Source organism: Euleptes europaea, chromosome 6, assembly GCF_029931775.1.
Source record: "Euleptes europaea isolate rEulEur1 chromosome 6, rEulEur1.hap1, whole genome shotgun sequence".
In the NCBI taxonomy this organism is placed as follows: Eukaryota; Metazoa; Chordata; class Lepidosauria; order Squamata; family Sphaerodactylidae; genus Euleptes; species Euleptes europaea.
In genome coordinates this window covers 86166729-86191484 of record NC_079317.1, presented here as the reverse complement: position 1 = coordinate 86191484, position 24756 = coordinate 86166729, and the positions used below count along the sequence as shown (strand labels likewise).

Here is a 24756-nt window from a genome sequence, read left to right as displayed (position 1 = left end):
TCCACACATGCAAGACTAAAGTCTTTTCATGAGCCAAAGAGTGCCTAGTGTTTATTTATTGACTTTATTAATAGTCTACCTTTCTCCGACACTTAAGGTGGATTACATGGTAGTCTGCAGAGGAATGCACTCCAGTGTAGGACTGCCTCTTTAATGGACAAAGAGGGGCATAAGTCAAAACAAGCCAAAGAACCCAAACCCAAAATCACAAAAAATTGAAAATTCTACATAATAGCTGTTGCTTGTAAGCATAGGGGATGTCACCCAGTCCCTGAAAGAAGAATCTTCTCAACCAGTAGGTTCTTCTCAACTGGAATTTCTGTGCTTAGCTGAACTGCTAATAGTGTAGCCAACTCAACTGAACAACATGGTTTCAAATTAGGTTTTCGCCAACCATTTTGACTTCATAATATATTTTCATTTAATCAATGTCAATTATTGGAATTCTCCTTATTAATCAAACTGTTGGTAAATTCTAGCTAAGTAGAGGGATACTTTACTTATAGTTGAGAAGAAGCACCTAGCTGAGAAGACAAACAGGTGTGCTGTGACTGATGGTGGACTCCAAAATCTTCTCCTATCTCATAAATATTTATTATACTGAGATCAAGTATTGCTGCTATGACTATTTTTTTCTAATGCGATAAAGACTTGATGATGATAATCTTAACAATTTCCTTCAAAACTTGTGGTTCATTATTAGTGACCAACAAAATTAAAAATTTTAATCAGTATTAATCATAAATCAAAGTTCCACAATTCTAGATGTACAAAGCTATATAAACAGAAATGACACTTTACCTAAAATAATTTTCCCTCTTCTACCCAGAATGCAATTCAATTTTTAATTTGGGTAGTTAATGAATATCACATGATGTGGAGAGTAATATGAATTCTATCCTGTTAAGGTATTTACCTTGAAGAATTATATTCATGATGTGGTCTTTTGCCATTGTTGCGTTCCCATCTAGTGGATGATTGTTCAATGAGAGGAAAGCCTGAGGCTCCTGAACTCCGCCTTAACTGTGGAGTTGGTAAGCTATTTCGGCTATTTAGTCCCTGTTGAACAAATTGATAGCAGTTATATAGTCTTACAAAAAGCTGTTAGATAGCTCTGCTTATTAATCCTATAACAGGATGCAATCTTTTTCAATATTTGTATTATTTAGTTCAAATTATATTTGCTAACCTATATTAAAACTGTTTGGAAGATTCCATAAATATAACCTCCAACAGGATCTATTAGAGTAATTAAGGCTGAAAATGGAGTTATTAAGGCTGAAAAGGGGCAGGAAACGCCCCTTTACACTGCCACAGAGCTATACCAGCAAAATAACTAGGGTAGCCCCGTGAAACTCCATGCATTTTCCCAGCAGTTTATTTGTGAATTTACTAGCTGGGAAGTCTCTCAGGAGGCGGCCCAGCTGCACCGCTCCCGGCTGGTAACTAACTACCCCCCCCTTAGAAATGGGCTGCCCATGGGATGTTTTATACCTGTACCATCTTACAAAAAGAGTAAAGTTGTTCATTTCAAACAGTCAGCATAATTATTAAAAAACCATTATGCTAATTTACACATCTGTACATAAAACACAAACATTTTCTAAAGTGAAATTCATAATTAGAAATGTTGCAAAATGTGGAGAAAGTGTCTTATGAAATATTTTTGGTTTGGGAATGATGAATAAAATATTATTTTAAAGCAATACTTTAAAAAGTATCTATTTATAGTGCAATCTGTGCAGAGTTTTTTTAAGTCCATTTACTCTGGTGGCTTTAGAGAGGAGTAACTCTACATAGGATTGTATTATAACTCACACTTCTGTAAATCTTATAGATCTAAGATTCAATGATATGTCTCCAACCATCAATGGACTTTTCAGAGCAAGACTTCCCTGCTTCCCCCCCCCCGCTGCAACCACTGAGCCCCCCCCCCAATGTTGTTCCTGGAGAACAATGAACCCTAGGAACAGTGTAAGGGCAAAGAGTGGGTCTACAGTGGGAGTGGAGAATTGTCAGAAATAGTCACACACACTGTTTCACAAATGAAAATGCTCTTCTGATGGATACATGCCAATAGTGGTGTTAGTCATAATAATGTACCTACTGTATTTTACTAGGGGAGTGTATTTGGTAAAGTTGAACCAAGAAAAGCCGAAAAATACCTTAATAGTATCTTTTGGCTTTTTGGGGGAGGCCAAAAAAAAAAAAAAAAAAAAGGCTTCTAAAACTGTAGGTGGTAATCACAATCCTGAAAAAGCCAACAAAATTAGGTTTTTTTCCAGGATCACTTTGGGATTACCAGCTACAGCAGAAAAGGAAGAAACCCCTTTTAAAAGAAAAAAAAACACTTCAGCAAATTTGTATCAAACTCCACAGCGCTTTAAAGTTTAAATGCCATCTCCCCCTTCTGCTCCATTATAGCCTAAGGGGAATCTTTCTGGAGCTTTGGAGGAGGGTGTTTTGTAAGGTAGCAGCACCAAATTTTCAGCAAAGCTGCTGGAGACTCTCCTTACAAGAACCACAAAGGTTGGTAAAGCTTGGGCCAGGAGATCCAATTTTATGGGCCCCATTTTCCTCCATTTGGGGGCCCATAAAATTGGACCCCCTGGCCCAATCTTTACCAAACCTGGGAGTTCTTCTAAGGAGAGTCCCAAGCTGTGCTGGAAATTTGGTGCATCTACCTTAAAAACAGCTCCCCAGAGTGTGCACCTCATTATCTTTTGGTTGATAATGAGGCCATACTCTGAATGTTATGCCAGCCTGGTCCGGAAATAATTATTTTAACTACACTTCTTGGATGTGTGCTTATACATTTCTAAATATAGTCTAGCAACACTCACTTTGAATACATCTTATAATACATACCTGGGCTGACACTAAATTATTATATTTGCATTTGAAAATTTTTGCATTTGAAATTTTATGTGTGCAAAATATGTTGTATTAGACCACTGAGGAAGGCCTGAGGGCTAAAACACATTTGGCTAGTGGTTTTAATTATCAGCCTCATATCTGTTGCCATATGGGCTTGCTTTTAGTATATGCATAAGCGCTTTATAATAAATATATTTCATTGTTTTATTCAGATCATGTTTCACCCAACCTTTTGAGCGGCCAACTTTGTTTTTAGATTGGGTATTCCCCCCCTTTTTTCATATGCCTTCCTTCTATCCTAACCAGAAATATATGAAAGGTACCCAATGTACAAAAAACACAGGAGCTACAAATATTAAAGTATTTCTCTCGAAAGTATTTTAATGTGTGCTGTTCTGGTTATAATTGTAATATTTTGACCTTGTGCGGCTTACAATCTCCTTTGTCAGATGAGTCCTCCATTTCTGGACAGGGATAAAAGCCTGGAAATGGTGTAAACAGGTTAACTTTTTGCCTGCATGAGCCTGAGAAAGCACTCATCAAGCTATTAATGCTCCAAAGCGAAGAAATCACATGAGGGGGTAGGCCTGGCTCATTCAGGAGGTCAGACACCATGGTGCGGGTTTCATTTAGTACAGAAAGATCAACTCCAGTTCCACTGCAAACATTCTGAAACAAAGGAAAATATTGTCAGCTAACAATTTTATTTGTTTTGGAAAACTTATATCCCACTTTTCTATTCAATCAATGCATAAAGTGGTTTATAATGTGAAAATACAGCAATAATTGTGGAAATTAATGATTGCAAAAACACATGGATGCAGACTTTTCTAACAGCTCACTCTGATTAGGAAGGCCTTCCAACCCGCCTCCCCCTCCTCTTTCAGAGGCGATAGCCTAGAAACGGCTCCCCCCAGCCTCTTAGAAGCTGCACCATCAGTCTGGGACAGATACGGTAGTTGGGAAAGATGGTCACAGCAAGGAACTATTTTTTTAAATGGGCTGTAAAAATACAAGCTTTTTAAAACACACTTTTGCGTTTTTAGGAAACTCTAGATTTTTACTATACACAGGTCTGTTCCTTTCCTGAAGAAAAATAAAGGCTTAGAATGGCAGCTTATGGAACTTTTTGCAGTCTAAGAGGGGCGACTGGAGGGGGGGGGATGTGGCAACAGAGATACTCTGTTTGCAGTAAAGCCAGCAGAAGAAACATGGCTTTTCACTCTCTGTCTCGTTTTGGCTTTTGTTTGTCTGTTTGCTCAAATCTCCAGGCGTTTGCTTTTTCAAAGTCTCAGTTGCTCTCTGCCCCACAAAAGCAAAGCACTAGCAAAAAAAAGAAGAAGTCTAAAATGGCTTTTTAGTCGCTCTGAGTTTTGGAAAAATCACCTTGCTTTTGCAAACATTGTGGAAAACAGAGTTTTACTCAGAAAAAACTAACATTCCCACCAAACTTCATTCCACACCCCAGTCTCCCTGAAAACTCCCCTCCTCCAATAGTGAATAAAACCGACGTCATCCCATTCAGCCTTATAAAACCACACCTGTAACCATGGGGGAGGAGAGGGGGGGAAAGTGATGGGTGGAATGAAGAGTGGGAAGGGACAAGACCTGTCACTTTTTGATTCGTGCTTTTGAGAATAAAATTAAGCAGGTCCTCTTCTAAAGCTGTCCAAAGCCTTCTAGAAAAACACATCCTTAATTTTTCCTCATGCTCTCCTGTGTGGAAACAGTATTTACATATTTAAGGTATTAGCAGGGAACAATGCTTCAATTACTTTCGAGGAGATGTGAGAGCACAAGGATGAATACCACTTCGATATACTTGCAAGTATGTTATTTTGTTTTGCAGAAATGAAGGACTGACATGTGCGAGAAACGCTTTAGGAAAACAGGCCAAGAAAAAGCAATGTTGTTGCCACAAGAAAACGGAGCCTTGATTACTTACCATGAAGGCTCCTTCTGTTCTGAGGCGACAGGCATCTTGAAGCTGTGGGGTGTTTACCAATGCTCTCTGGGGAGGCAGGACCAAATCTTATTTGCTGTCTCCTCTAGGCGGGAAACAGCCCTCAACTCCCACTTTCAGACTTGACAAGCCCAAAGTAGAAAAACTCCAGTAAAAGGTAAAGAGGAAAAAACTTCCTATGATTAGTATACATAGAAATAGAGTAAGATCAGCACAAGAAACAGATCCTGAAAACTAAACTACCATAACTATTTAACTTTTCCAAAGGAAAGTAAGGTACCTGAAGGTAAACCTATCGGAAGTACTGAATGCAAAACCTATGGGAAGTACTGCACCTGGAACCGTGTTGTGTGTGCGGGAATATAAAGATAGTGAGTGTGTGTCCCGGAAATTTTGTTGTCTGACCGGGTGGACAAGATGCCCATCGCCTCAGAACAGAAGGAGCCTTCACGGTAAGTAATCAAAGCTCCGTTCTCTTCTGAGGCTAGGGCATCTTGAAGCTGTGGGACGTGCAAGAGCTTTGACCCGGGTGGGAAAGGAAGACAATTTACTTCACTATACGTTGCAAAACCCTGCGGCCAAAGGCCGCATGAGCAGAGGACCAGGTGTTAATTTTGTAATGTTTTATGAACGTTGACACATTAGACCAGGTCGCGGCCCTACAGATCTCTTCTACTGGTGCCTGTTTCTCAAAGGCCGCCGTAGTGGCAGCACTAAGTAAAGAGTGTGCAGTGATGTCGGTTGGGATTGGCTGGCCGCTCGCTTTGTATGCCTCCGAAATGCAGAGCTTCAGATTGTAGCTGATAGAAGCCGCTGACATCTTCTGACCCTTGTTAGGGTTAGAAATTGCGATGAACATAGCGTCCGATTTTCTGATCTCTGTGGTCCTTTTGATGAAAATGCGCAGGGCTCTGCGCAAGTCCAGGGTATGCCATTGCTGTTCTTTTTGGCATGACGGCTTGGGGCAAAAGGATGGCAAATTGATTTCCTGCGCTCTATGAAATGACGAATTCACCTTTGGTAGAAAGGTGGGATCCAAGCGCAGCACAATCCTATCCTTATGAAAGGTGCAAAGTCCTTTTCGAATGGAAAGAGCTCTCAACTTGGATACTCGTCGCGCTGACGGGATGGCTGTCAAAAACAATACCTTCATCCTTAAATACTTCAATGGAACTTCCACGAGAGGTTCAAAGGGTGCCTTTGTAAGGGCCTTCAGGACTAGATTAAGGTTCCAGGTCGGAAATCTGTGAATAACAGGAGGGTTCAATTGAGTCACGCCTCTTACAAATGCTAGTACATCTCTATGCCAAGAGGTGGGAAGACCTTCAATCGATGGGATAACTGTGGAAATAGCAGCGATCTGACGCCTTAATGTGGAAGCAGAGAGATGCATTTGAACTCCCTCCTGTAGGAACTCTAGAAGCTTTCCAACTCCTGGGTTGATAGGTGAAACCTTCTTTCTACGGCACCATCGGACGAAGGCCTTCCAGGATGTGTTGTATATGCGCCTTGTTGCCGGCCTTCTTGCCTCAATGTTGGTATCTATGACTCTAGGAGAATAACCGCATTTCAGAAGACGTCCCCGCTCAAGTTCCATACTGTTAAACAGAACCATAGGGGGTCTTGGTGAAGGAATGGCCCCTGTTGTAGAGAGAGCCGATCCCGAGGGATTCTCCAAGCTCTTGTACTGACAGTTGTTTTAGTGTGACAAACCAAGGCCTGTGTGGCCAATAAGGGGCCACTAGCAGAATCCTGGCCCTCTCGTGCAGAACCTTCCTGAGAACTTTTGGGATAATGGGAAGAGGGGGGAATGCATATAGCAGACCCTTGGGCCATGGACTCAGAAGAGAATAGACTAACTCCACTCTTGGATGGAAGAATCTCGATCCGAATCTTGGGAGCCTGGTATTGCTCACCGAAGCGAAGAGGTCTATCACTGGCGTCCCAAACCTGTGGCAAATGGCTTGAAAGGTCTCCTGGGATAGGGACCATTCCCCCTCGTCCAGCATCTGGCGACTGAGCCAGTCCGCCTGCACATTCAATATTCCCTTTATGTGCTCTGCACGGATGGACCTGACATTGTTCTGGGCCCACCGGAAAATCTGTTTCGTCTCCTTGTGGAGGGTCGATGATTTTGACCCCCCCCCCCCGCTTGTTGATATGTGCCTTCGTGGCAACATTGTCCGTTCTTATAAGGATGTGGCGGTCGGTTAGTGCGGAGCTGAAGTGGAACAGTGCCAACTTGACTGCCCTGATCTCCAATAGATTGATGTGAGACCTTTTGTCCTGAGTGGACCAACGTCCCTGTGCTATATGACCCTGAAGGGTGGCTCCCCATCCTTCCTGGCTGGCATCCGTAAAAATCTGAATCAGTTCCTCATGTAGGTACTGAGAGGGCTGACGGAGGTTGCTGGTACAATGCCACCAGGTCAGAGAAATCTTCACCTTTTTCGAAATCAGGACCGATCTGTCTATTTTGCGTGTTATATCTCTCTGATATGGCCATAGAAGCCACTGAAGGGGCCTGGATTGAAATCGGGCCCATGGTACTATTGATATACATGATACCATGAAACCCATTAGTTTTGCTAGAAGCATCAGTCTGGCCGCTCTGGTATTTGAGATGGCCCTGGCTATTCTGGAAATCTTGTCTATTCTCTCCTGTGACAGAGACAGGGTATTCGCGGCCGAGTTGATGACCACTCCTAGATGCAACATAGTTTTGGACGGCACTAAGGATATTTACCTTGGGCATATTTACCAGGTAACCATGTTCCTCTAGGACTTGTATGACCCTCTGTGTAGGTTGTATGGACTGATGGTAAGAATGTGCGCATATGAGGATGTCGTCCAGGTACGGGTGTACCTGGACTCCCTCTAGTCTTAAGGTGGCCATGACAGTGACCAACACTTTGGTAAAGATTCACGGGGCAGATGTCAAGCCGAATGGGAGGGCTCTGAATTGATAATGCTTGTCCGCGTGGGTAAAGCGGAGGAACCTTCTGTGTGATCAGTCTATGGGAATGTGCAAGTATGCCTCCATGAGATCGACAGCCGTCATGTATGTGTGTGGTCCGAGGGATTCCACCATGGACCAGAGGGTTTCCATACGGAAGTGTTTTGGAGCTACTCTTTTGTTGATGTACTTTAAATTCAGAATAGCCCTCCAGTCTCTGTTGTGTTTTGGAACGGTAAAAAAGATTGAATATACCCCCAGACAGATCTCTTCCGGAGGAACCTGTTCTATAGCCCTTATGTTGTACAGGTGCTGTACTGCCCTCATGGTTCTTAAGTATTTTTCCTTTTTTATGGGTACAGGAGATTGGATAAAGCGATCCAAGGGAAGTCTTGCAAACTCTATAAGGGACCCGGTGGAAATAATCCTTAGTACCCAGTTGTCCGGATTTGAGGCTAGCCACCTGGGCAGAAAGTGTTGTAGCCTCCCCCCCACCTGCAGTGATATGGTTTTGGGGGACTTATCCCCTTTCTCCTGTATGTACTGTCCCTGTTTCTGAGACTCTCCTCCTTTGCGAAAGGAGCCTCTGTTAGACCAGGAGCCCCTTCTATATTCGGACCTGTAACGGTGGGTTGGCCTGTAGGGACGAAAGGAAGGATAAGAAGGGCCCCTATTGTCCTTCCTAACTTGCCTTGGAAGTGCCTTTTTCTTATCCCTTGTTTCGATTAATATATTGTCTAACTTTTCTCAGAACAGGCGGCCACCCTGTAGGGGATAAGCCATTAGGATTGCCTTAGATCTGAAGTCGGCCTGCCATGGCCTTAGCCATAGGGCCCTCCTGACTGCTGATAAGGATGCAACTGATCTGGCAGAAAAGGACATCGTATCAAGGGAGGTGTCTGCCATCAGAGAAATGGCTTTGAAGACTCTATCCAGGCCTACGACGACCCTGTGGTTGTCCTGTGGGATTAGCTGAATGAGCTTTCTCATCCAGATAGTGGACGCCCTGGCGAATATAGAGGTGGTGGCACTAGCCTGGATGGCCAGCGCAGCAGCCTCATGAGCCTTACATACAAGGAACTCAGATTTTTTGTCCAAATGATCCCTAATGGATCCTCCCCCGTCCTCAGAAACTAGGCTTGGGTTCTGTACATCCACTACTGGTGCTTCCACCAGGGGGATCTTTAGAAGATCCATGGCATGAGGAGCCAGTCTGTAAAGCTTACACAGGTTAGCTGGGAATTGTCTATTAGATGTGGGATTATCCCACTCAGATGTGACCGCCTTTTGGAAAAATTCTGGAAAAGGGATCAAGTTATTTTGAGTCTGAGACCTTGGGAAGCATTCCTTAACCCCTCTTTTTAACTTTGGTTGAGGCTCTTCCACTGACTCTGATTCTTCATTGAGATCAAGCGCCACCAGTGCTCTGGCCAAAAGCTCCTGAAAATCCTCAGAGGAAAACAATCTAGGTTGTTGTTCCTCCGCTACAGTAAAATCGCCATCTGAGTCTATCTCTCCTTCCTTAGACTCAGTGTCGTCTGAGTCCAGCGGGGAGGATGGAGATCCCTGCTGTGGTTGAGAAACCTTAGCAGGGTGTGATTTCATGGCTGCTTTAGTGGGCCACGGTTTAGGACCAGACTGAGTCAAAGTAGCCCCCCCCCAAATCCTCCACTACCCTAGAAGTAGTCTGAGAGGGAGAGGGACTGGGAACAGGGTTCCATTGCTGCCCTGTATTAAGGTTTTGGAAACAGGGCAGCATAGACTGCATAAACTGCCACTGCCTATCTAGAGCAGAATTAAATAGGACAGAGACCTGCTCCAGGGTAGCTGGGTTGCCACCTCCCGGTTGCCCTGGGAAAGAGGGATTCAAAATGGCCGTCCCCGCGGCCCTGCCATTGCTAGACCCTGCAGCCGACTGTAGTAGCGGAGTAGGGGGCATGATAAAAGGAATAGGCGGCTGTGGTAAAATAAAGGGTAAAGGAGGCTGAGGAGCGGCTAAGGGGACTGCCGAGGCAGATTGCTTTACCTTCCCCTTGCTGTCGGTGGTTTTAAAACCGCGTATTTTCTTTTTTGTGGCTCCCGGCAGCGGCGCAGACCTTTGCGCTTTTCCCCCTTGCCGCACGAAGCCATCGCCTCCTCACCCGTCTTACCAACATCTTGCGGGCTTTCACTTTACAAGGGTCCGCGAGAGCGGCCGTTGGAAACCTCGGTGTCCCCACGGGCGGATTGGACCAGCCCACTTCTGCAATCTCCGATGGAGAGGAGATCATCCTCCCTCAGATCGTCCTCCCTCACTCCCGTCCCGTCCGCCATTTTTCCCACCCAGAAGACAAAAATGGGGGGGGGGGGGAAGAGAACAGGATGAGGCAAGAATTGGAAATGCGCAGAAAGAAGATACTAAGATAGGTACACTAATAAGCAGAATAAAGGTAAGAAAAAACTGTAGTAGAAAATTAGAACAATTAGTACTCAACACAGAGCTGTGTCTATACACTGCTCTCCCCTCAAGGCAGGACGGAAAGTGGGAGTTGAGGGCTGTTTCCCGCCTAGAGGAGACAGCAAATAAGATTTGGTCCTGCCTCCCCGGAGAGCATTGGTAAACACCCCACAGCTTCAAGATGCCCTAGCCTCAGAAGAGAAAAATAATTTAACACTAAGCTCAAGATCTGAGAATCGGTATTTGGAATAGGGTCTGGATATAAATTTGCTCTGGCTCCACAGACTTTTAAAACTACATACACTGTACACAGGGAGGGATGAGCAGATTTGCACCTGCTGGTGAATACCCTGATGCCAGACATGTAATTGAAAGCATGCAGCAAGCCCTGCATGCACACAAGGAAGTGTGTGTGTGGGCTCTTCCACATGAATGGGAAAGGAATACTTTACACTTGCATGTATGTAGGGATCACTACAGATGTTCAGCTGAATGTGTGCAGTATTTAAAAGGAGGGACTCTTCACTGGCATTCAAGAAAGGTTTATTTAAGCCTTTTCTAGTTAGAAATACAATCTCTGTAATCTGAAAATATTAACCAGAGAGAAATTTTTACTATTGAAATAGGGCAGACAAATTTTGCACAACATACTTGGATCTACATAATATTTTAGTATCATCATTTGATATGTTTCTACTTTTGCTTGAGATTTAAGATGTACTGACCTGATAATGAGGTTTATACCACTGCTTTAAGTCCCAGTCCCAAAGAATCATCTGAAAGATAACAAAATAAAGACAATAAGCAAATACTTAAAGATTCTGCAAACAGAACACAGAATCTCTCTGAAGTCTTACTGAATTGCCATGAATTAGTTCTAACTTTGCTCATGATGAAAACTTTTACTACACTGAATTCAGTGGCCAAAATTGCACTTCAATTAAATTTTAATTTAAAATAAAGCAAATCACAACACTACAAAATTCTTACCAAACCACAAAATATGTCTACCATATATACTCGTGTATAAGCTGAGTTTTTCAGCCCAAAAAAAGGGCTGAAAAGGCCGGCCTCGGCTTATACGCGGGTCAATATGGTAGAGGAGGGAGGGGGGAACTTGCCGCCGCCGGACCCGCGCGGCTTCTCCCGGCCAGGACCGGCTTGGGAGGGCCTTCTGCGGCCGCTGGAGGCCCGTGCTGCCATCGCCCAGGACCAGCTTGGGAGGGCCTTCTGCGGCCGCTGGAGGCCCGCACCGCCATCGCCGCCGGGCACACCCGGCTCCTCCCAGCCGGCACTGACCTGGGAGGGCCTCCTGCGGCCGCTGGAAGGCATGTGGCTCCCCCGGCCAGGAGGGCCTGGGGGGGGGCGCCGCCGCCTTCGCCGGGCCTGGAGCGGCCTGCGGGGCCTCCTGGGCCACGGAGGGGGCCCCCACCACCGCCGCCTGCGCACCTGGATCTAAGGTAAGCTTGCTGGGGGGGAGGGGTTATAAGCTGACCCTCGGCTTATATGCGGGTGCCTAATTTTTCCCCATTTTTGGGGAGAAATTAGGCATCTCGGCTTATACGCGGGTCGGCTTATACATGGGTATATACGGTAATTGATTTTATTGCTACAATAATTTGCCTTAACCTTCATAGCCCATGAAAGCCTGATTTCATCAGATCTCAGAAGCTAAGAAGGGTCAGGCCCTGGGTAGTACTTGGATGGGAGACCACCAAGGAATACCAAGATTGCTATGCAAAGGCAGGCAATGGCAAACCACCTTTGAACATCTCTTGCCTTGAAAACCCTATGGGGTTGCCATAAGTCACCTGCAACTTGATATTTATGTATATGTATATAATTTATATAACTACCTTTATCAAACTAGTTTTTCTAAGGAAATGGTAAACACTGCTTTTCATGTACTAATGGGTGACTTCATAGTCTACATCTTTCTCTCCAGAAACCAAACAAAATGGCAGCTGTACTTAAGGTAATTTATTGCCAAAAGAAGCAAAAACATATGTCTAATCCAGTACACAGCAATCACTCCATTGTATGTACAAGAAGTTGCTACCAAAAGAAGGGAAACAAAATCTACTACATCTGACAGCTTGTAGGTATCAGCTACTGTGCTCATGAAGTCCAACATCCATCCCTGGTCATGATTTAACAGATGACCCCACTGGTCATCTGTTCAGTAGGTGAAAGGGATGGATTTCAAAGAAATACGCCATGGGTAGCCCATTCCTAATGGGGTGGGGGGAGAAACATATTGGCTGGGAGCAGTGCAGCCACACCGCCTCCACAGAGGCTTTCCAACCAGAATAAAGACAATAACTCCATTTAAAAATAACAAATTGAAAAATAGCCCCATTACCTTTAGCAAGACTACACCAGCAAAACAGCTGACATAGCATCGCTGCAGCGTGAGGGGGTGTTCCCAGGGTGAAAGAGGTCAGGAAGCTACCTAAAGGCAGCTCCACCCCCAGGAACACCTCAGGATTGCCTCCCAAGATGCCGGCACAGGGATTGCCACCGAGACAATGCCGACAGGGAGGCTGAGCCACTGTCTCAGCACTGTGATGCCGAATTGCTTTCCAGGGCCAGTGTAAGTACCCCCACGCTGGCATAACTTATCATGGCATGAAGCGTCATTGACACCAGCATGGTTATGCCGGCTCTTTTGGGCATTCACCCCACCTTCAGGACTGCACGCTTAACCTGGTTCCTTGATAGTGACATTTAAAAGCAAAATCCAAACATTCTCTAATTGTGAAATGCAGTTAATTGCATCATTGCTCTCTTAACTGTGAAATCTAGTTTATGCAATATATTATCCTGTTTCTATTTGTGTAATCCAGTTTTATTGCTCTGTTCAATGTATGTTATTTGGAACTCTGTAACCTTCCTTGCATCTCAGTGAGAAAGGGAGATGAGAAATGAACTAAATCAATCAAAATTTCTCAACAAATTTGCTGCATATAAGAAAAAAATCCTGGATACATTGTAACAATCATGTGGATATTGAATATTATTACAAATCCTTCTCCAGTTAGTGTTTTAATTAAGACATCATGGCATTTGTATAATAACCTTATATTTGACCTGTCAGATGTGCAGATTCCCACCTAGACATTTGAGGAGTTCTCCCTGGTAACCAAGATCAAGGTAAGTCATACTACAGTATTCCCCTTTACTATGTATGGGTGTTAAAGTTAGACAATGAAGAAAATTGACAGGAAGAAAGTGGATTTATTTGAAATGTGATTAGAGGAGAGCTTTACGGATATTGTGGACCACCAAAAAGATAAATAAGTGGGTTCTACATCAAATCAAACCTGAACTCTCCCTAGAAGCCAAAATGACTAAACTGAGGCTATCATACTTTGGTCACATTATGAGAAGACAAGAATCACTGGAAAAGACTATGATGCTAGGAAAAGAGGAAGACCCAACAGGAGATGGATTGACTCAATCAAGGCAGTCACGGCGCTCAGTTTGCAAGACCTGAGCAAGGCTGTTAACAATAAGACATTTTGGAGGACATTGATTCATAGAGACATTGATTCATAAATCAGAGGTGACTTGACAGCATATAACATTCCCCCTCTTCTGTTTTCCTGACCTCTCCCCAAACCAAACTAAAGGTCCCTCCTCCATAACAGAAATCTAAGGTATCATGCATTACAGCGGTTGATGCATTAAACTAGAACTGGGAATTCAAATCCCCACTGAATCCAATAGGTGACCTTGGGTCAGTCATTGCCTCTTGGCCAAAGCTACCCTGCCCCGTCCTCCTTAGAAGGGCAGGATAAAAATATGATACTAACAGGACATCTTCTATGTGTATGAACCCATACATTTTTGCAATCCATAGATGCAGCTGCTTGCCATTTACAAGAAATTATTCTTCGTAAGTACCACTTTTTGAAACATTACCCAGAATGTTTCTTAATCAAAATTCTGTGTGTTTCAATGTGAAATATTTAAGTTTCACATAATTCCACAAGGTGGCATCCAAATCTAAAATCCTAGGAAAGCAATAGTTTAATTGAATTCAGTGTACATCCTGGCCTTAGATTGCTCTGTAAAAGCTGTCCTATATGCAACTAGTCAAAGATGACATGAATTTTTTGTTACCTACTATAAATCATGTTCACTCTCATTGAATGATACACTGAAGATATTTTATAAACTGGACTACAAATTATGTCTAGAAATAGTGTTGTTTACTGAAGGATATCAAGAGTATTTTTATTGGTCAAAACCTAGTTAAGGCCATGCAGCCACCTGAAATAGATGGATTTTCCAAAACAGAACAGCTACAAGAAACAGAGCTTTTAAAAATAACATTAACATGTGGAAACCTAGTAATAACCTCAGAGATGTTATGAAGCTTGATAAATTGATAATGAAAAGAAGTCTATGCTACACAAAATACAGTTAACGCTAGTTAACTTCAATATCTTTTCAGCTTTAAAAACTATATTATGTTATTGATTTAAAAATGATTTGTACTTGCTCACAGCATCTGTTTGATACTAGTTAAGCAGTAGCTCAGTAAATAAGTATTTCTATGGCAACCCAGCACAGAATTAACCAAACAAAGATACTAATACCATAGCAACTTAATTCAGAAGTAAATCTTCTTTTATAATGTAACATTGATCTGAGGAAGAGTGACATTGTTTGTGCAAAAAGAACATTGTTTTATCATTACCTATATTTCATTAATTTCGCATTAGTACAAATTTGAAAGCTGCTACTTTTCTACAAATGAAAATAAGTTGGCTTCTCTAGCTTTCATAACCCTTCAGGGTTACAAAGGACAAAAGTGCAATACTAGGTTCCCTCCCTCATTGTGACTTGTATGATTCCCTAAGTCTTCCCCTTTCCGCATCCACATCCAACTGCTGTCACCAACTATGGCAAACAAGTGTCTGAGAATTCTGGTTGTGGAGGAAGTATCTGGGAATGGGAACAGCAAGGGATATGCAGTGAATGGTGGAAGGCTTAAAAGCGCCCCATCCCAGGCCTAATGCTTATCCCCTCAAAATCATATTCTCTTCCACTGCTTCTCACGCGAAGTGATGGCATCACGTTACTCTGCTTTAGTTAGACCTCCCCTAGAGTATTGTGTTCAGTTTTGGGCACCACAATTTAAGAAGGATATAGACCAGCTGGAACATGTCCAGAGAAAGGCAACAAAGATGGTGAGGTATCTCGAGACCAAGTCGTATGAGGAAAGGTGTAAGGAGCTTGGTATGTTTAGCCTGGAGAGGAGATGACTGAGAGGTGATATGATAACCATCTTCAAGTACCTGAAGGACTGTCATATAGAGGATGGTGCAGAGTTGTTTTCTATTGTCCCAGAACATCAGACCAGAACCAATGGGTTGAAATTAAATCAAAAGAGTTTCCAGCTAAACACAGAAAGAACTTTCTGATAGTTAGAGGGGTTGCTCAGTGGAACAGGCTTCCTCATGTGGTGGTGGGCTCTTCTTCTTTGGAGGTTTTTCAGCAGAGGCTAGATGGCCATCTGTCAGCAATGCTGATTCTGTGAACTTAGGCAGATCATGAGAGGGAGGGCAGGAAGGGTTGTGTCAATGTTTGGCTCTTGTGGCCCTCTCTTACATGCCCAGGGAAATGCCGATCTCCACTCTGGGGTCAGGAAGCATTTTCCTCCAGGCCAGATTGGCCAGGTATCCTGGAGGTTTTTTTTGTTTTTGGCAATCTTCTCGGCATGGAGTAGAGGTCACTGGGGGTATGGGGGGGATAGTTGTGAATTTCCTGAATTGTGCAGGGGGTTGGACTAAATGACCCTGGTGGTGTAATCTGGAGGTTACCATTGCATGGATCATTGTGGCTAAGTCAGGGCAGGACAGGTAGAAAGTCAGTTCCCAGGGTTGGTGAAGGTGGGAAAACACCATCCTGGCAGTATTTCTGACCTGGGCCTCCAAGGAGAGGGAGTTATCCAGGATCAACCCCTAGAGCTGGTATAAGTTGAATCACGTCAAGTGATAAGAGATGCCTTTCCTTCTATAGGCCACCCCGGCCCAGTCACAGGACCTCTGTCTTTGATGGATTCATTTTCAAACAACTCTTCTTTAACCATTTCACCACAGCATCCAGGCACATGGTAAGAGTATCTGGGATGGTGCCCTGCCAGCTGTCCATCAGCAGATATAGCTGGGTATCATCAGCACATTGATGACACCCCAGCCCAAAGCTCCAGACTAGCTGGACACAGGGACACATGTAGATTTTTAAAAGCATTAAGGAGAGGATTGCCCCGAGGGACTCCATATACAAAAGGATATTGTGTTGACACCCTCTCTCCTAGCAACACCCTCTATCCTCAGTCCTGGAGAAATGAGATCAGCCATTGAAGGACTGTCCTCTGTACCCGTTTCAGCAAGGTGATGGGTCAAAAGATCACGATCGACCGTGTCAAACGCTACTGAGAGATCAAGTAACAACACTGACCTGCCTCGATACAGCTGTCTATGGGGATTGTCTGTGACCAGCACAGTCTCCGTCCCATGGCCAAGCCAGACTGAAATGGATGCAGAGCTTATGTATACTCCAGGAAAGCCTGGAGTTGCTCCACCACTGCTCTTTCAACTACCTTCAGCTGACCTTCAGCTGGGATTGAATGCATGCCCTGTCTATGTTTTGCCTACATTTCTTCAGCTATAGAGATTAAGGAGCAGGATGGGTGAAAAGAAACAGGCATCCATCCCTGTCCTGAGATGCAGAGATGGCCCATTGCCTCAGGACTGCCCCCACGCCCATTGCCAGAGCCACAGTCTCCACAACAAGTAACACAAAGCCAAACTACAGGAGCTGGAGCTGGGAAGCACCTGGCAGTGGCAAGTGAACCCCCCACAGAGACCACGGGGCCACCTGCCTTCCACCCTGGGGACAAAGGGACACAATGACAAATAAGACCAAGCCCCAACCCAATCGGCGGACAGAAAAGGTGGCAGTGAAAGCAACAAGCCTTCCAAACAGCTGAGAGCCCGAGGCAATGTGGCTCAGCTGCAGGAGGAGGGAAGGCAGGCAGGGCCAGGAGAGCAAGGTCACAGGTGAGGCAGGGCTTGTGGGAGAAGAGCCCATATATGCCCTCTGAAGCAGCGGGGCCAGGAGAAGAAGGGGAACCAGGGAGAGCAATCCCTATATAAGAGAGGTGGTGGGGGAAACTGGGGAGGAAGCATCTTGGAGTGCTCACCCAAGACAGGGAACACTCAAGTGGGGGAAGGGGTGAACTCATCTTCCTCTTCCCATTCTGAGGCTGAGGAGCCACCCCCTTGAAAAGGGGGACTACTGTGGACCCACTGGGGGAGAGGGAAAAAGGTGGCGCGACCTCACAATCCTGTTGTACCTAATACATGTTCTCAACCTTCTGAGAAGTAGCTGGGATAGAGGAAGGTTTTTACAATACTGCTTTCAAAATGTACAAGACATACTCCAGCAGAGGAAAAGCAAGGGTCCCTGATGAGTCAGAAAACAGGCTGCCCAGGATTTTGGCTCTAGGACCCAGATCTGTAGATGTGATTCTAATGTCCAGAGACTGGGCTACTCTCATCATCTGTTCTGAGTACAAGCGTAGATCCTCACTACAAGAAATACAATCTGAGTCTCCCATGTGATGGATCAGATGGGAGACAGAGCTGGTGCCTGAACAGGAGCCATCCTTGTCATTGGAATCAGAAAGACTGAGTGGAGGTGGCTGGGCTGGCAGTGGAGGAGCCCTCCAGGTCAGAATTGATGGTCTGTGATTTTGAAGAAATTTGCCTTGGTTCTGAGCAAGATGGAGGCCTGGCATAATCTTCCCATTCTTGTGGGAAAAGGGAGGGGGAGAAGAAAGGGTACAAGTGTCAAAGAATCGGCAGGAAGGCTGGAGGCCATTTTGCTCGTTGAAACGGACCCAATGGTCTGGAGGAGGGACAGTCTGGCAGCGCTACAGGTTCATTTCCAATGCTGCACTCAAAAAGAGATGGGCTGGCGAATGGGAGTGCAATGATGGAGTCCAAGGTTGAGGGAGTTACTCTGGATCTGGACATGGAACGGGTTCTGATCGTCTCTCGGGCTCTGCCTGAACTGATTGATGTCTTCGTGTCTTGTCATGTTTGGTCTTAGACGGCAGTTCCAAAAAAGACCTTGATGGTCACGGTTCAGGTGATCTCAACCGTCTATGGACCAGATCTGATGCCAGAACCACTGGAACCAAGATGATAGACATTGGATGGACAATCTGTTTGAGGCACCAACTTTGGAACTGAAGTCAGACCTTGTTCCTCTGGGGCAGCTTTCTTTGCAGCTGGGCACTTGAAATTGGAAAGCACCCTCTTCCAACGGGCAACTTTCAAGTGGGACACAATGTCACTGAATGCCTTGTGGGTAAATTGCTGGCAAAGTTTACAGGCCACAATACTGTGCCCCTTGCCAAGGCAAATGAGACATAGGGCATGTTTGTTCATCCTAGTCATCTTGGTCCCACAAGAGGAGCACTTATAAAACAGATTTCTGATAACATGGTAACCGAAACGAAGGATATCGTTGGAAAACCAACGGAAAAATGGCCAAAAGGTCGAAGAGAGGAAAAAAATTCACAAATGCTAGAGAATGATCTTTATGATGAAGTGGCACACAGTGAACTGAGAAGATGGAGCGCCTCCCCAGGAGTAGATGACTGAGTGGGAAACCAGTTTATATGTACAGGCAGTCTGTGATTCTGCGGTGCAAAACTATTGTGTCTAGAAATTTTGATGTGTTGGCACGTGATTGGCCAGTTGACCGTATTAATAAATTTGATTTGATTTGGAAACCAGTCATTGGCACACTCCAGAGGGGAAGGGCTCTCTCTTCAGGGTCGACAGGCTTTGAAACTGCTAGAAAATTCTTCCGATTGGCTGGTCTGCGCCTGTGGCACTGCACAGATGACCAAAGATGAACAAACAGCCACTGGATTGGGTCTCTTGAGTATTTCAAGTAACAAAAGGATTTCCAGAGACAAAATGCAATTTTCTCAACTTTTCCCTGCCGCTCCAGCCCCAATTGCTCTCCCCCAGTGTTAGACCTGGGACCAGCATTTCACGATATTTCTGGGCTGCAGCAAGAAAGTTGTGCTCCAGCAGAAATGCTCAATGGTATCTAAGCCAACAACTCCTTTTCTCTATCACCTAAAGCATACTCTACTATAAGATATAAAGTTGGCCACTTGTAAATCCAGAACTCTTTTCAATAAGAAAATAAAAGGCATTGTATATGCCAGTTATATACCATTCAAAGTATTTTTAAAATACCATAAATAAGCATGCCATCCAAAACGTAAATTATAACCTTCCAATTCTAATAATTCAGTATCCTCTAACATTATCCAAGATTTCAACCATACAAAGCATGCTGCTTCATAATACGTTTTTAAATCTGGTAAGCCTAATCCACCTATATCTCTTAGTTGAATCAAATTTTTGTAAGCTATTCTATGTTTTCCTTTGTTCCACAAGAAGTTTAAAATATCTTTTTTCCATACCTTAAATATTTTAACCCCCTTAATTATTGGTAAATTTTGAAATAAAAAAAGCATTTTGGGTAAAACCATCATTTTAACAGCTGAAATTCTACCCCATAGTGATAAAGGTATTCTTTGCCAGTTTTTCAAGTCTGTATTAATTTGATGCCATGTTTTTATATAATTATTTTTGAATAAATTAAAATTATTTGAAGCTAACCAAATACCCAAATACTTTATTTTTTGTTCTATAGTAAAACCAGTATTTTTTGATAATTCTTGTTGCTGCAAGAATGTCATATTTTTAACCAATATTTTTGTTTTGTTTTTATTAATTTTAAATAGAGATTTTAATATTCATTTTGTTAGAGCTGGTTTGTTTAAAGTGTGGGAAAAGTATAGAAAGATATTAGAAAATAAAACTCCTGGATGGCTCAATCCAGTGGAAGCTTTTATGAGAAGAGGAACTCAGCTGAATTTAGAAATGGATATATATAGAAATATTATTAACTGGAAAGAAGGGATATGGATTCTAAAAAGTAGAGAAGAACTGGATATAAAGGATTGGTTTCTATACTACAAAATAAGAGATATATTTAATAAAGATAACCAAATTGGATTCAATAGAAATAAATCAGAATTAGAGAAAATATTAATAAAAGGAAATAAAGGACTGATAGGTAGAATGTATAAATTGTTAATGGAAATTAATTTGGAACAAGAAAGGGTTAAACCAATTATGATTAAATGGATGAAGGAGCTAGGTTTTAACATAGATTTGGAACTATGGGAAAAATTATGGAAAAAAGAATTTAAATTTACAATAACCAATGAAATTAGAGAAAATCTATATAAAATGTTTTACAGATGGCACATAACACCAGTGATGATTTCTAAAATAAACAGAGAAGACAGGGGTCTGTGCTGGAAATGTGGTAAGGAAAGAGGAACATATATGCATGTATGGTGGTTTTGTAAAAAAATAAAAAAATTCTGGAAGAAAGTTTTGAAGGAAACGAATAATTTGATTAATAATAGTGTGAAAAGAAAACCATTATTTTGCTTATTGGGAATACCACCAAAAAATATCAATGATGAAGACAGAATTGTCTGCCAGTATAGCTTTGCTGCTGCAAGAATTGTGATAGCTAAAGTTTGGAAGCAAGTGAATAAACCTTCAATTAATATCTGGAGAGAGAAGATATGGATATATATGAGGATGGCCAAATTAACAGATTTCCTACATGGGAAAGATATGGAAAAGTTTAAACAAACTTGGTCAAAGGCCGCCTCATATTGGGATAAGATGGCAAAAATGGATTTTATGGTTATAATTAACGAGTTGTAGAAACTAGAGTAATTTTATACCTTTGTATTTTTAATAGTAAAATCTGATTAGACACCTGCTGCGGAAGTCGGGTGAAGGGTCACTGTTAATGGTGGGTGGTGGGGAAAGGGGTATCTTTTTCTTTCTTTTTTTGAATATAAGAACTTTGATATTTGAGATTGTAATAAATGAGATATATGGATACTCCTCCAAGTTTGTATTATGTATTTTGTAATTTTTGTTACTTTTTTTTTGTTATTGTTGTTACATGTATTGTTTTTTGTTGTTTGATATTTTTTTATTGTTAAAAAAATCTTAATAAAAATTTATTAAAAAAAAGTATTTTTAAAATAACTTTTTATAGATTTGAAAACTGACAAATATAATCCTTTTAAAATGAATCAGTAAGCTTCTCCTCACAATCAGAAGTTTTCATTATTAATGAGGATATAACTGCAGTATGTTTAAAATGTTTATTTTGTGAATATTTCCCACAAGACTCAGGTCTTCAGAATCAGATTGTAACATCTGAAGTCAGCCCTTTCTTTGCTACAGTCAAGTTCAGTTTACTATACTATCAAAAATAAAAGCACTGTAAGCTAATTGCTGAGTTGTATGACGCAAAAAGTTTCCAAGGCAACAGCCCAAGTTCTGAAGTGCTTGCCCTTCATCTGCCTGAAATGTACAGACTGAAAAATGTTAAACTGACAATTAAATAGATTTCAAAGATGCTTTGTTACCAATGCTTCAATTATCCATTTTTTTATTATGGTTCATTACATATTTTTTAATAACCCAATGTTACATTTTTATAGGATTATGAGATGCTTTTCAAATAAATTGTAAGGTTTTCGGCAGCTGGGAAACTGGTTTGGAGGCGGCAAGGCAGCACCTCCTCCACACCGTCCCCAGCCGCCAGAAGTTCAGGAATGCACTGTCAATCTCTCCAGACTGGGTGAGTGCATGCTAACATGACAAATGTGGTTCAATGTGAGCAACTGCAAAGCCAAAGACTTTCTCTAACACTTAAGGAAGAATCAAACCAGCTATAACCACCTTCCCTTTATCTCCCCACAACAGACTCTACAAGGTAGGTGGGGCTGAGAGAGTTCTAAGAGAACTGTGACTAGCCAAGGTCATCCAGCTGGCTTCTTGTGAAGAGTGGGGAAACAAATCCAGTTCACCAGATTAGCCTCCACTGGTTAAGTGGAGTGGGGAATCAAACCTAGTTCTCCAGATCAGAGTCCACCGCTCCAAACCACTGCTCTTACCACTACACCACGCTGGCTCTTGGAGTTGTGATGGATAAAAATGTCACCACAGTGTACAGCAGTGGCACAAGAACCAATTATATGCTCACAATTATTAGGAAAGGGACAGAAAATAACATAGACAGGCTCATACATTTATTTCTTTAGAAAATGAAGCTGTTGTATAGATCTCTTGTATAATGCTCTTGTATAGACAAGAGTCACTGGAAAAGACAGTCATGCTAGGAAAAGATGAGGGCAGCAGGAAAACAGGAAGACCCAACAAGAGATGGATTGACTCTATCAAGGAAGCCACGGCCCTCAATTTGCAAGATCTGAGCAAGGCTGTCAAAGATAGGACATTTTGGAGGACTTTCATTCATAGGGTCGCCATGAGTCGGAAGCGACTTGACGGCACTTACACACATAGATCTCTGATGTGGCCACATCTAGAACACTATGTACAGTTATCACTTTTATCTGCAAAAGTATATAGTAACACTGGGAAATGCCAGGGTTTTTTCAGCCTTGCAAGACCTGGCTCAGTTCCACAGGGCCTGTAAGACAGAGATGTTCCACAAGGCCTATTGTTGAGAGGAGCAATGGTTTTACAGCAACTGGCCTCCCTTTCTTTCCTGTTCCCTCTTTCCACCCTTATTTTCCTTTTCCCTCCCTCTCCATGCTTGACCCTATTGGATTAGATAAGATTGACAGATTCTATTCCTCCTTGTTTCACACATCTTCTGCTATTACCCCCTAAGATAAATCCTATTCCAGAATGATTCCCCAGTGATCAATCTAGTCTAGCATCCTGTTCCTCACAGTATCCAATAAATAGCCCTGAAAGGCCAACAAAAAAAGGTATAGAGGCCAAGGCTTTCCCCTGATTTTCCTTTTTTAGCATTCAGAGGGTCTCTGCCTCTGAATATGGAGGTTCCCCTCTAGTTATCACAGCTAGTAGCCATGAATATGCCTTATCCCATTTTAAAGCCATTTATATTTCCCATTAATTTCAGGGAGTACTCCTGGGTCAAAATATTATGGAAGAGGGAGAGAAAGTTCTCTAGCCACTTTCTCAACCCCATGTATATAACATTATAAATCTCTATCATGTCCACCCTTAGTCATCTTTTTTCTGAACTGAAAAGACCCAGACTCTGTGGCCTTTCATCACAGGAAATGTGCCCCAACCTTTTAATCATCTTGGTTGTACTCTTCTGAAGCTTTTCCAACTCTGTAATGTCTTTTTTTGAGAGAGAGAGAGAGAGAGCTGGCAATCAGACCTGTACACATTATTCCAAATGAGGTCATAACATAATCTATATGGGGTGTCACAAAATGCCCTGCTGGCCTGCAAAAGCATTCCACTTCATGTCCTCTGAGAGGTCGAGACACTTTAGATTTCTTGCCCCTCCCCCCATGTTCTTTTCTGGTTCTTTTGAGACCATTTTTACCCCAGTGTTTTTCTGGAAGTCAAGTTTGAGTCAGCTTTTTCCTTTTGTGTAATGTTTCTGCCAGTTTTGTTTGTCCCACCCACTCCCATCCACCTCCAGCCCACTTTTTGATGATTGTACTGTTGTGGTCAAACTATTTCCTCTCCTCCCCACCCTGACGAGTGATTTCTTTTTCTTTCTTTTTAAAAAAGCACTAAAATATTGATATATTCCTGGCACACTGTAACAATAGGATTAAGAGGTTCTCTGAATCCCCAGCTTCCATTTTTTTAAAAGTAACTCTCTAGCCCCTTCAATCACGGAGATGTAAGGAAAAAGGCATACCTCTGGCAAGAGAAGGAGGTGGAGACTTATTTTTGGGGGGGAAAATGAAAGCTGGGGATTCAGAAAACCTCATATGCCTATCGTTACAATGCTCCAACTATATTTCAACATTTTAGTGCCATTTTTAAAAAGGGGGATGCTGTGATGCCATCGATGACACCAGTACCCTTCCTTGAAAATCCTCATTTTTTAAGGCACTCCACAACTGTGAAAATGCACAGGGAGAGCAGACAGGCAGAACAACCATGCCCAAACCGATTCCAGTGGTTGTGGATCAACTCCCAAGAAAATCCAGAGTAAGTCAGAAGTGCAGAAAAGTTGTCAATCACACTTCTACCATATACATGGGTATTTTCCTATATTTGCCTTCTGCAAGTAACTGTTCTTCCCTTTTAGATATTTTTCAGCTTTTCAATGTCAAACACAACTTGCTTAACATCTGGAAAGACTACTCTCTAATGCTTGGCATGACTCTTGTAAATATCTTTTCCTCAGGCCTTTGTGTGTGTTGGCATCCCAGGAGATATGAAACCAAAAAGTTCTTTATAAACTAAAGATATTAGCCCTTTGCTGTGAACTATGTGTGAATGGCTGCCTGTCAAAACTAGTTATTTCTCTGGTAAGATGCTCCTTTATTATAGTCAGCGAAGCTTGTCCAGACTGCTG

At 42.7% G+C, this 24756-nt stretch overlaps 1 protein-coding gene across 1 annotated transcript in view; it reads right to left on the bottom strand.

Moving 5' to 3' along the window:
- The window catches only part of PDE3B (phosphodiesterase 3B), a 58340-nt gene that overhangs the window by 31569 nt on the left and 2015 nt on the right, over window positions 1-24756 (bottom strand). The window contains exons 2-4 of the mRNA XM_056851944.1: window positions 10959-11009; window positions 3298-3546; window positions 917-1059 (exon numbers count right to left, since the gene is read on the bottom strand). Coding sequence (XP_056707922.1) covers window positions 917-1059; window positions 3298-3546; window positions 10959-11009 — 443 coding nt within the window. The remainder of the gene's footprint in view (window positions 1-916; window positions 1060-3297; window positions 3547-10958; window positions 11010-24756) is intronic.